The following is a 13066-nucleotide window of genomic DNA, read 5'->3' on the forward strand; positions in this document are numbered from 1 at the left end:
CCGTTTCTCTGTCACCCTCGAATGAGCTGTAATGACCGGGAGAACTAAACGAGCCGTTCCCGAGACTCCAGTGCTTGTCTTCCCCAGAAGGAGAATTCTCTGTGACATGTAGACAGAAAGGACAGGCCTATGGTGGGGGATGGGCTGGGTGACTGCTTCTTCAAAAACGTGTAGATGATGCCCCACATGTGCCCAGATGTTGCTTTAAACCTGCAGGTATTCGTTTTTACGGGGCTTGGAAAACCTGTCTCGGAAGCTTCTTCCTCAGTCCCCTCCACCCCGACCTTGGCGCTGTTCCCACAGCAACGGCCTGGGCCTGAGTCTCTCACCCGCTGCAGGCAGACTGTGGAACACCCCCGTGGGGAGAGCTGAGGCCTTCTGGGGTGGGCTGCGGCCCACTGAACCCCAACCGGAGTGCGTGCCGCTGTCCCACGTCCGCAATCGACTTCACAGGAAACCAGGTCTCTGCAGCCCCGTTTCCAGCTTCTCGATGGCTGGAGGTGCCATCCACACGGAGACTATGGTGACCTGCGGAATCTGACATCGCTGAGGTTAAGGTGGGAAGTGAACGGTGGGGATGAGACACGTGGCTGAACCGTGCGTGAATGCCCTGGAGTTTCCACACCATTAAATCTGGGTGGGGCCTGCGAACCTGCATGTCTAACCTGCTCCCTCGGGATGCTTCAAATGGGCCACAGCTGATGTTTCCAGAGTGACTGGCCTTAACCCGGCGGCTCAGCGGTACGGATTCTGCCTGCAATACAGGAGACCTGGGTTTGATCCTTGGGTCAGGAAGATCCCCCTGGAGAAGGGAATGGCAACCCACTCTAGTATTCTTGCCTGAAGAACTCCATGGACAGAGGAATCTGTTGAGCTACAGCCCATGGGGTCATAAAAGATTTGGAGAGAAAGTAACTTCTCCCTGGAGGAAGAAATAACCACCCACTCCAGTGTTCTTGCTTGGGAAATCCCAGGGACAGAGAAGCCTGGCGGGCTACTGTCCACGGGGTCGCCCAGAGTCGGACACGACTGAGCGGCTGAGCGACCCCGCCTAGCTCACCTCTATGGGCCTCTCTGCTTGCTGTGGTCCACAGACCGGCAGCACGGGCATCCCCTGGGGGCTCTGTAGACACGCAGGATCTCAGGCCCCCACCCCAGACCTTCAGTTATGGATAGAGTCGCATCCTCCAAAATTCATGTGTTGAAGGAGGTGATTACTAATAAGTTTTTCTTTCATTTAAAAAATTTTAATGAATGTTTATTTTATTCCCCCTCTCTCTCCTCTCCCCACACCACGTCATCCTCTCCCCAGTTCTGCTCAGTCCCCACGTCTCCACCCCAGCCCAGGCCTCGCTCGTTCCACACCGTACGTGTGACTGGACAGAATTCCACCTCTACAGGTGTCAAAACCCACGTCTTTGTGGACAACAAAATGAGTCTTCTCTCTAGACTGTGTCTCCACTTATGCCATGGAGGACTCTTTTCTTTATTTTTTTCCTTCCAGTTTCACTGATATCTCTCTGACATCCAGCATGTAGGTGTAAGGCATACAGAGTCACGATCTGACTCACAAACACCATGAAGTGATTATCACAGAATTTCCATCGTCTTATTAGCTGCGGGATAGAAAAAGGAAAAAAAAAAAAACACGTTTTTTTTCTTGTGATGAGAACATTTAGGATTTACGCTTCTTTTTTAAAGTGAATTCTATCTGTTTATCTCTTTGGCCATGCCGCCTGGCCTGTGGGGTCTTCGTTCCCCACCCAGGGACTGAACCCATGTCCTTGGCAGTGAAGGCACAGAATCGAAGCCACTGGATCACCAGGGAGTTCCCAGGATTCACTCCTCTTAACGCTGACATGGAACACACAGCAGTGTGAGCAGTGCTGATCACGCTGTACATTACACCCCTGGTGCTCACTGATCTTACAGTCGGAAGTCTATTTGTACTTTCTGACCCCCTTCATCCAGTCGTCCCTCTCCACTCCCCACCTCAGTTCAGTTCAGTCCAGTTGCTCAGTCGTGTCCGACCCTTTGCGACCCCATGGACCGCAGCACGCCAGGCCTCCCTGTCCATCACCAACTCCCGGAGTTCACCCAAAGCCATGTCCATTGAGTCAGTGATGCCATCCAGCCATCTCATCCTCTGTCGTCCCCTTTTCCTCCTGCCCTCAATCTTTCCCAGCATCAGGGTCTTTTCCAATGAGTCAGCTCTTTGCATCAGGTGGCCAAAGTATTGGAGTTTCAGCTTCAGCATCAGTCCTTCCAATGAATATTCAGGACTGATCTCCTTTAGGATGGACTGGTTGGATCTCGTTGCAGTCCAAGGGACTCTCAAGAGTCTTCTCCAACACCAGAGTTCAAAAGCATCAATTCTTCAGCGCTCAGCCTTCTTCACAATCCAACTCTCACATCCATACATGACCACTGGAAAAACCATAGCTTTGACTAGACGGACCTTTGTTGGTAAAGTAATATCTCTGCTTTTTAATATGCTGTCTAGGTTGGTCATAGCTTTCCTTCCCAGGAGCGTCTTTCAATTTCATGGCTGCAGTTACCATCACTGACTCAATGGACATGAAATTTGACTGAGCAGGAGTTAGTGAAAGACAGGGGAGCCTGGCAAGGTGCAGTCATGGGGTCCCAAAGAGCCAGACATGACTTAGCGACTGAACCAATAAATGTCAATTTTTCTGTAAAACTCCATGTGGAGATGTGCATAGAGAAAAATATTGGAAAAAACTGCAGCTAGATATAACCTTTGTTTTTCACTGGACGGTCTGATTATGGAGGAAAATGTGGTCACTGACAACCAGAGCCCTGAATATATTCATTCTCTGTGATCAATTTTTGGAGACACACACACACACACACACACACACACACACACAGATAGAACTATTTAACGCCCCTTTCCCACCCATAACAGGTCCCTGAGGAAAGCAGGACTGTATCTCAGCTTAGTTCACTTCGGTGGATTCCCTTTGCTCTGGAAGCAATGCCAGTGGTTGGTGGGCGCTCCTCCAGAAATTCTACCCAGGCGGGGCTGGAGAGGACGGCGGGGCTTCCCGAGGCTAAGATTCATTTGCATGATGTTTTGACTCTCACTGGCTGCCTTAGAAACAATGCAGACGCTTCCTTTGAATATATGTGCATATGCTGACGCGTGTGTGAACACAAAGGAACAGAAGAGAAACTCTTCTCCTGACCCAGCCACGATGGCCGCTCATGGTGTAATTCGGTTTACCAAGCATATCCAGACCAGATGGCTTTTGTGTATAAAAACCTGCCCTGTGAGTGCACAAGCCGTTTGGTTGCCACCAGGACCCAAGCAGGCCCCCATTCCATCAGGAAGAAAAAGAGGAGGGGGGGATTTCGCCCCAGAAAGCTAAGAGGACAGCTGAGGAAGAAGAACGTGAAAGAGTGGGGTCTGGAAGGGAGTCGGCTGGCGTGAAATATGTTCATGATTTGAAAACTCATGTCTTCGGAACAGAGGTCAATGTTGAGTCATTTCCAAGAAGTTCAATTGCTTCCTGCGAGGGAGGCAGAGTATGTGTTGTTTGGCTGAGCTGATGAGCCACGGTGCGTCTCTGAACTAAAATATAATGATGATCGGGCCAGGAAGCGACATCCAAGCTCCTTCCTTTCCAGGACCACCAGTTACCAATTAGACGTTTGTCTCCTGACTAAGGGGCTTCCCTGGTGGCTCAGATGGTAAAGAATCCACCTGCCAATGCAGGAGACGTGGGTTCGATCCCTGGGTGGGGAAGACCCCCTGGAGAAGGGAAAGGCAATCCCCTCCAGTATTGCTGCCTGGGGAATCCCATGGACAGAGGAGCCTGGCGGGCTACAGTCCACGGGATCGCAGAGAGTTGGACACGAATGAGTGACTAAACAATGACAACTCCCAACTGAGTGCAGACGTGGCCAGTGCCTTCTGTAACACTGAGATCTGGGAGCCTTCGTAAGGACTAGAGTTTCCAGGTGTAGGAAGGAGGAACAGGGGCTGAACAGGGGGAGGGCTCTTTTCCGAGCCCAACTCAATACAGTGCAGGAGAGGGACTTCCCCGTGGCCCAGTGGTCAAGGCTCTGCACTTTGACTGCAGGAGCGTGGGTCCCATCCCTGACTGAGGAAGGTGCGGCCAAACACACACACACGGAGACCACAGGAGAACATGTTTCTGATTGCGGGGTTGGGGGAGAAATGCTTTGTTGAAGACAATCCAGGGCTTCCCTGGAGCTGTAGTGGTTAAGAATCCGCCTGCTAATGCAGGGGACACAGGTTCAACCCCTGAGCCAGGAAGAAGCCCATCACGGCAGCTGCTGAGCCTGTGAGCCTGCGCTCTGCAACAGGAGAGGCCACTGCTGCGAGGGGCCCAGGCACACCGCAGCCAGGAGCAGAGCCCATGCTCTGCGCCTGGAGAGAGCCCAGGCGCAGCAACAGAGACCCAGCACAGGCAAAAAGGAATGGGAAGTGAGAGAGGAAGTCGCTCAGTTGTTTCCGATTCTTTGCGACCCCATGGACCACACAGTCCATGGGATTCTCCAGGCCAGAATACTGGAGTGGGTAGCTGCTCCCTTTTCCAGGGAATCTTCCCAATCCAGGGATTGAACCCAGGTCTCCAGCACTGCAGGCAGATTCTTTACCAGCTGAGCCACAAGAGAAGCCCAAGAATACTGGAGCAGGTAGTCTATCCCTTCAAAAATGAATAAATAAATCTGAAAAAAGCACAAGCTGGAATCAAGATTGCTGGGAGAAATATCAATAACCTCAGATATGCACATGACACCACCCTTATGGCAGAAAGCAAAGACGAACTAAAGAGCCTCTTGATGAAAGTGAAAGTGGAAAGTAAAAAGTTGGCTTAAAGCTCAACATTCAGAAAACGAAGATCATGGCATCCGGTCCCATCACTTCATGGCAAAGAGATGGGGAAACACTGGAAACAGTGGCTGACTTTATTTTTCTGGGCTCTAAAATCACTGCAGATGGTGACTGCAGCCATGAAATTGGAAGACGCTTACTCCTTGGAAGGAAGGTTATGACTAACATAGATAGCATATTAAAAAGCAGAGACATTACTTTGCCAACAAAGGTCCATCTAGTCATGGCTATGGTTTTTCCAGTGGTCATGTATGGATGTGAGAGTTGGACTATAAAGAAAGCTGAGCACCGAAGAATTGATGCTTCTCAACTGTGGTGTTGGAGAAGACTCTTGAGAGTCCCCTGGACAGCAAGGAGATCCAACCAGTCCATCCTAAAGGAGATCAGTCCGGACTGATGCTGAAGCTGAAACTCCAGTACTTTGGCCACCTGATGCAAAGAGCTGACTCATTGGAAAAGACCCTGATGCTGGGAGGGACTGGGGGCAGGAGGAAAAGGGGACGACAGAGGATGAGATGGCTGGATGGCATCACTGACTCAATGGACATGAATTTTAGTAAACTCCGGGAGTTGGTGATGGACAGGGAGGCCTGGCGTGCTGCAGTCCATGGGGTTGCAAAGAGTCAGACATGACTGAGCGACTGAACTGAACTGAACTGAAAAAAAACCCCAGGCAATCCAAACATCAATAAACAGAAAGACAGTGCTTCACCTGATCCCATCCATGAACACTAAGGCAAGAGCATGAAAGTCCCCGTCACAAGTAAGCTTTAAGGACTGATGGAGTGAGCGCTCACACTTTGAGGAAGGTGAGACGAGAGATGCAGACAGAGGGCCTGCCCTCTGCGCTCTGGCCCCTCCACGCCCACCGGCGTGCTGCGCCTTGTGCTGTGTGTTGGCCTCCTCTCCCCAGAGGCAGAAATAGTTGCTCCACCATCAAGATCAGCCCTTCTCCCTTCTGGAGCCAGCCGTGCGGCTCCTCAGAAGATAACATTCCTTCCTTAGCCCTGGAAGGGGTCAAGATGAGCCACTGCTTGCCGTGTACGTGCAGACATCTTTGAGGAATGTTGTTGTTCAGTAGCTCAGTCGTGTCCGACTCTGTGACCCCATGGACCGCAGCACACCAGGCTCCTCTGTCCTTCACCATCTCCCAGAGTTTGCTCAAACTCACGTCCGTTGAGTCAGTGATGCCATCCAACCATCTCACCCTCTGCCATCCCCTACTCCTCCTGCCCTCAGTCTTTCCCAGCATCAGGGTCTTTTCCAGTGGGTCGGCTCTTCATACCAGGTGGCCAAAGTATTGGAGCTTCAGCTTCAGCATCAGTCCTTCCAGTGAATATTTGGGGTTGATTTCCATTAGGTTTGATCTCCTTGCTGTCCAAGCGACTCTCAAGACTTCTCCAGCACCACAGATGGAAAGCATTAATTGTTCGGCCCTCAGTTTTATGGGCAAGAATAATAAATCTTTTCCCCTTAAAGATTGGTACAGAACTGACTGGTCAGATGACCTGGGGAGAATCTGAGCTGCACCTAATAGAAGACCTTAATTCAACATTTGCTCATGACCCTGCTAGTGTTATGACATGTTACTTGTATTCTGCCTTCTTTATGAGGTGACTGTTCCTTCAGTTACCAAATGTGTGACTGGGCCCCCACAAAGTAAATGATGACTAGGTGACTTGAAACAAAGTACCAGATATACAGCTCTGTAAGATCAAGGACTGTAATAGATCGTAACTCCAGAAACGGGAAGGAGCAGCGAGGGAACCTGCACCACAACAGACTAGCAAGACGGCTGGACCGTAAAGAAGGCCGAGGGCCAAGGAAGTGATGCTTTCGAACCTCGGTGCTGGACAAGACGCTTAAGAGTCCCTTGGATTGCAAGGGACTCTTGCAAGGGATCATCCTAAAGGAGATCAACCCTGAAGATTCGATGGAAGGACTGATGCTGAAACCGAATCTCCAATTCTTTGGCCACCTGATATGAAGAGCCGACTCCCTGAGGCTGGGAAACGTTGAAGGCAAAAGGAGAAGGGGGCAACAGAGGATGAGGTGGTTGGACAGCATGGTTAAACAGAGGAGATAGTGAGGACAGGGGAAGCCTGCTGTGCTGATATTCCTGGGGTTGCAAAGAGTGAGACATGACTTAGCAACAGAACGCCAACAGCATGCTGTATATGAAATTGCTAAGAGAGTAAATACTGAGAGTTCATCACAAGGGAAAAATATATATTTTCCCACTGCTTCAATTTTGCATCTGTATTGGATGATGGATGCTCACTAAAGTTATTATGATCATCATTTAATAATGCATTAGTCAAATCACTATGCTCCACCCATACGTGCTACGTCTCAGTAAAGCTGGAAGATATAAAAAGCGGGGGGAAAAGGAGACTTAAGACGCCAAAACCCAAATGAAACATCATTGCTCTGACAGAGATGAACAATGACACTCAGCGCCGGCAGGAGTAGGGAGGGTAAATGGACCCTTTTAGACCAGGCCAGTGGAACGGGTACAGGTACAGGCGGGTTCGGCCTTACAGGAGCACTTCAGCAACAAGTCTCAAAGCATCAGGTGTCCAGGGGAGCCCTTGGGCTCGGCACCCCTGCTTCTGGGAACCTGGTCAACCTGAAAATCGGGAAGGTCTGCCTGTCTACACAGCGGCCACGCTGACACATAAGGGACAGTGAGGCTGCAGAAGCGGGTGCGTGGAACGAACCCACGAGTTGTCGACTGCCGTGACGGTATAGCGTCTTACAGTCAGGAGCAGGAGCCTCCTTTTTTAAACATATAAATGGCGTTTTAATGCCGGGGTTGGAAAATTGTAATTAACTCCCACTTTAATTCACTACTGAAAACTGTTATCTCTAAACTCTTCAACTAAGATATTTAATTACCTACTGAAGCAATAAACTGCTTGAGAAAGAAAGCAGGATAGAACATAGTACACGACAATTCCAGTTCTGACCAATCATCTTTCGTTCATTCATTCACTTGCATATACTCTTGAAGGGCTCTGTGCAATAGAAATACAACAGCCACAAATTCAAGCCACATATGAAACTCTACGTCTTCTAGAGTCTTCTACGACTGCTTTCATACAAAAAAAAAGATACGTGAAATTAAGAATACAAAATATTGAACAAGGAATTAAAAATCTTTTGCACTAACTTTTTGAAATCTATTGAGTGTTTTGCAATGAAAGTCCATCTCAAATTGAACCAAATTCTCTTTTTAAAAAATTTTGACTTGAATTGCAGTTGATTTACAATGTTGTCTTAGTTTCAGGTGTCTACCAAAGTGAATCAGTTGCGTGTATACATATATCCATTCTTTTTTAGATTCTTCTCCTACTTAGGTCATTACGGAGTACTGAGTGCCTTCCCTGTGTTCCACAGCAGGTCCTTAACAGCTACCTATTTTATATATAGCAGTGTGTACATGTCAGTCCCAAAGTCCCAATTTATCCTCCCCCACCCTTGTCCCCTGGTAACGGTAAGTTTGTTTTCCACGCCTGTGACTCTATTTCTGTTTTGTAAATAAATTCACCCGTACCATATTATTTTACAGTCCACATATAATGAATCTCATATATTTGAGACCAGATATATTTCAAGCTCTCCATGAGCTGAGGGTGGCCAGTGGTTACCATGTTTGATGCCCCACACCTTGGGTGTGTTGAGATAACTTTGAAGCCACCTGTGTTCACCTTTAGAGGCTGAAAAATTCCAGATTCTGCAGGTCTTTCTCCATCTCCACAGCCCTGTGCCTCTGCCACGGCCCTGGCTCCAGTTTCCATGGCAACAGCTGCAGCGAGAAAGCTCTGGAGGGATGAACAGAGCTGAGCAGCTAAACCAATGCAGCCCGGCCAGGGGAAGGGTCCAGCGGGCACTCCTCGCCCCCCAGGCACACCTCGGGCACTGCCTCTGTGCCTGGGACACAGCGTGAAAGAACAGCAGCAGCATCAGGGAAGGTCTCTGCAGAAGGTGACAAAACCGTTTCTCCAAGGTCTCGGCACACAACCCCCCGGCGACCCCCGCAAGCCCCAGGGGTAGCCAACACTGTCTGCTTCACTGTTCACACGTTCTTGCGTTCATCCACGTGGGAAATCGGCCTGGGCCCTTCCTGTTTGCCACACCTAGGGCTAGGAGTCTCGGCCACGGGAGACACCACCTCATTCAGACAGTGCTGTGTCATTCACTCTTTCTTACACAAGTTCTCACTTGCCGGAGACCAGGGATTCTCTGAAAGCAGCGGGAGAGGCCTTGGGTCACTGGGAATTCATATTCCAGTCCAGGGGGTGGGCTGCAAGCACGCATGTGACGTGACGGTGGGGTGAGGAGTCCTAAGATGAGGATGAGCTCAGGGTCCTTGCACAGACGGTGAAACAGCGGGGCATGGATTAGACAAGGAGGTCTGGAGGCCCTCTCCAGGGGCACAGAGCTGGGGCAGATAAGGGGAGGAGCCTCCCCGCAGAGGGCACAGCACTCAGTGCTGCAGAAGCCCCGAGGCAGGAGCGGGCATCGAGGGGAGCCGGCCAGAGCAGAGTGAGCTGAGGCTGGCACGGCCTGAACTCAGGGTGCCCGCTCTGGCATCTACGAACTAAGTAGGAAATCACTGAGCGGCCACGCTTGCTCTCTGGTTTCTGTGGTCCTCAGCTAGGGCCGACTCTCTGCGACTCCATGGACTGTAGCCCGCCAGGGTCCTCTGTCCATGGCAAGAACACTGGATCGGGTTGCCATTTCCTCCTCCAGGGGATCTTCCCCACCCAAGGATCAACCCATATCTCCTGTGCCTCCTGCATTGCAGGTGGATTCTTTACCACTGAGCCACCTGGGAAGCTCTGAGTGTCCACAGGATTCATCTTTTTTAAAATTTGCTCTCTGATTTCATCACTGACTCGTTGGTTACTTTTTGTGGAATGCTGTTTAGCTGCCATGTAACCATTTTTTAAAATTTTTTAATTGGAGGATTGTGTTGGTTTCTGCCATCCGGCAATGCGCATCAGCCATCGTTACACTTAGGCCCCCACCCTCTTGAGTTCCCCTCCCCACCCCCCCCCCCCCCCGGGTCATCACAGAGCACCGGGCTGAGCTCCCTGTGTGGCACAGCAGCTCCCCGCTAGCTGTCTGTCTCACACAGCAGTGCGTACATGCCAATGCTACTTTCTCAGACTTTCTTCTCATTTCTTTTTCTGTCGTTAATTTGCTTCATGGCATTGTGGCCACGAAAGATGCTTGAGATGTAACTTCTACCCTCTTAAATTTGTTGAGGCTTGTTTCACGCCCTAGTAGGTAGCCAGTCCTGGACACTGGCCCGTGTGTACTTGAAAACAATGTATATTGCTTTGTTTTGGGGTTTCTTTGGGCCGTATGGTTCATAATAATTCTGCACCCACTATACGGTGGCTCTGGGTTGGTGACTCACGTGTTACACCTTTCTTCTCGAGCACCTCGCCTGTTAGGGTGATGTGGAGGCTTAACTGAAGTAATTTAGACACACAAAATGATCAGCACATGGTAAACCCTCTGAAGCGACAGTACTTCGGCCACCTGATACGAAGAGCTGACTCACTGGAAAAGACCCTGATGCTGGGAAAGACTGAGGGCAGGAGGAAAAGGGGGGCAGGGGATAAGATGATTGCATGGCATCACTGACTCAGTGGACATGAGTTTGAGCAAACTCTGGGAGATAGTGAAGGACAGGGGAGCCTGGCGTGCTACAGTCCCCTGGGTCGCAAAGAGTCAGACATGACTGAGTGACTGAATCACAGCAAAAAACCCTCATAACTGCCAGTCTCTCCTGCCTGCCTTTTCGGGAAGACAGAAGGAATCTATCTGCTTTCCCATACGTGAAGAGTGATAAAACCTACATTTGGAAATGTGGCAGCAGGGAGGTTCCGTAGCTGTACAAGCGACCATCAAACTATCCTGGGGTGGGCACAGCCGTCAGCACCATCAGCCACTGCCAGCCCTGAGAATCAACCTGCCCAGATGGGGCCCCTGCCAGCAGGGTGCCGTCTGCCAGTGCGGAGCCACTTCAGCAGAGCAGGAGACCCCTGCCCAGCCAAGGGCAAAGAGAGGAATCCGAATATATTAAATGTGTGTCTATATATTTTTTTTAAGTATAACAAAATTAGGAGATAGGGAATAGCATACTCACATGAAGGAGGTCTTCCTCAGTGGTCCAGTGGCCGAGAATCTGCCTTCCAATGTAGGGGGCACGGGTTCCATCTTTGGTGGGGAACTAAGTCCCCACAGGCCACAGAGCAGCCAAGCCCACGTGCCACAGCTACTGAGCCCGCAGGTCACACCTAGAGATACCCCCATGTGCAACAGAGAGCCTGCATGCTACAAGGAAGACCGCATGCAGCCAAAAGTTAAAACAAACAAAAGTATGTAAACAACAAGGGCCTACTGCATAGCACAGAGAACTCTATGGAACATCTTATAACCTACAATAGAAAAAAATCAGGAAATATATATGTGTGTGCGTGTGTGTGTGTGTGTGCTCAGTTGGGTCCGACTCTTTGAGACCCCATGGACTTTAGCCCGCCGGGCTCCTCTGTCCATGGGATTCTCCAGGCCAGAATATGGGGGTGGGTTGCCTTCTCCAGGGGCTCTTCCCCATCCAGGGATGGAACCCGAGTCTCCTGTGTCTCCTGCATTGATAAGTGGATTCTTTGCCACTGGAACCATATGCCACTGCCCCGACCGCCAATTCAGTTGTTGAGGTATTCACCTGCAGGACCTCAAAATGTGACCCTATTTGGAGAGGGGGTGTTTGCAGAGGTAATCCAGTTAAAATGAGGCCATAGGGTGGACCCCAGTCCAATACGACTGAAGTCCTCATAAGAAGAGACGTGGGGACAGATGGGGACGGCAGAGGGCTTCCCAGGCGGCACTAGTGGCGAAGAAGTCGCCCGCCATGTAGGAGGCCGTAGGAGACACGGGTTTGATCCCTGGGCTGGGAAGATCCCCGGGAGAAGGAAATGGCAACCCGCTCCAGTATTCTTGCCTGAGAAACCCCATGGACAGAGGAGCCTGGCGGGCTACAGTCCACGGGGTCACAAAGAGTCTGAGGTGACTTAGCACGCACACAGAACCCTTGCCCCACTGAGGGCAAAAGCCCCGCGGAGTCTGCAACAGAGATCTGCAGATAGACAGGTACGGAGAGAGGGACACGGCAACACACGGAGACGACAGCTGCCGGTCAGCAGGAGGGGAGAGCCCCGCGGCCACCTTCCCACACGGCTTCAGAAGGAGCCCGCCCTGCCGACACCGCCATCTTGGCCTCGCAGCCTCTGGAGCCAGAGATAAAATGCTTCTGATGCTTAAGACGCCTGGTCTGCAGCACTTTGTACGGCAGCCCGAGGAAACCCCCATATCACCATGAGAAGAATTTCAACGGCGCGCTGGGTAAACCTGCCCCCAGCACGTCTGACCATCGGATCCCCTGCCCCAGTCACCAGCTGTGTGCCTTTCAGTCACAGATGAGTAAGGAGGGGTCACTCTGTCTTGGTTTCCAAAGGCTGCCATGACACATGACCGCTGACTGTTGCTGTTCAGCCGCTCTGTCACGTCTGACTCTCTGCAACCCCGTGGACTGGAGCACGGCAGGCTTCCCTGTCCTTCACTATCTGCTCAAATTCATGTCCACCTAGTTGGTGATGCCATCCAACCATCTCATCCTCTGTTGTCCCCTTCTCCTCCTGCCTTCAGTCTTTCCCAGCACCAGGGTCTTTTCCAATGAGTCAGCTCCTTGCATTAGGCGGGCCAAGTATTGGAGCTTCAGCTTCAGCCCTCCCGCTATGAACCTCTCGCTTGGTTCAGGGCACCAGAAATGTGAGAAGAAATAAGGTTTGAGAGGCACAAAGTGGAAGCCAGTACATGGAAAACTTCTAAACATGAGAAATGTGAAGCCTGCAAGCGAAGATTCGATGATCACCAATGCCTGACCACACACCAGTCACTCCCTGCCAGCCGTTCACCCCTCCGCAGGGCAGTGTCTGTGATGATACCATTTTGGTAAACTGTGGAATAGATTTTTAGCAGAATCTCTGCTTTGCTTGGGTCAGACTTGATGGACAAACAGCAAGTAAGACTGTTTGTGAAGATGTACAGATGAATGTCTGACGCATGTGGTCCTGACGAGGTCTGGTGGTTCCAGTCAAAGTGTCA

The 13066-nt window shown here is 50.7% G+C and overlaps 1 protein-coding gene across 6 annotated transcripts in view; it reads right to left on the bottom strand.

The window, feature by feature from the left end:
• LOC113875557 overlaps window positions 1-13066 on the bottom strand; it is a 196911-nt gene that overhangs the window by 117187 nt on the left and 66658 nt on the right. For 2 of the 6 annotated variants that reach the window (XM_027514056.1, XM_027514057.1), the window contains exon 2: window positions 330-537. In XM_027514056.1, coding sequence (XP_027369857.1) covers window positions 330-537 — 208 coding nt within the window. Of the gene's footprint in view, window positions 1-329; window positions 824-1365; window positions 2052-13066 lie in introns of those variants that run through there. The other 4 variants (XR_003506277.1, XR_003506276.1, XR_003506279.1 and 1 more) reach the window with 4 other exon arrangements.

Source organism: Bos indicus x Bos taurus, chromosome 18 (genome assembly GCF_003369695.1).
Source record: "Bos indicus x Bos taurus breed Angus x Brahman F1 hybrid chromosome 18, Bos_hybrid_MaternalHap_v2.0, whole genome shotgun sequence".
In the NCBI taxonomy this organism is placed as follows: Eukaryota; Metazoa; Chordata; class Mammalia; order Artiodactyla; family Bovidae; genus Bos; species Bos indicus x Bos taurus.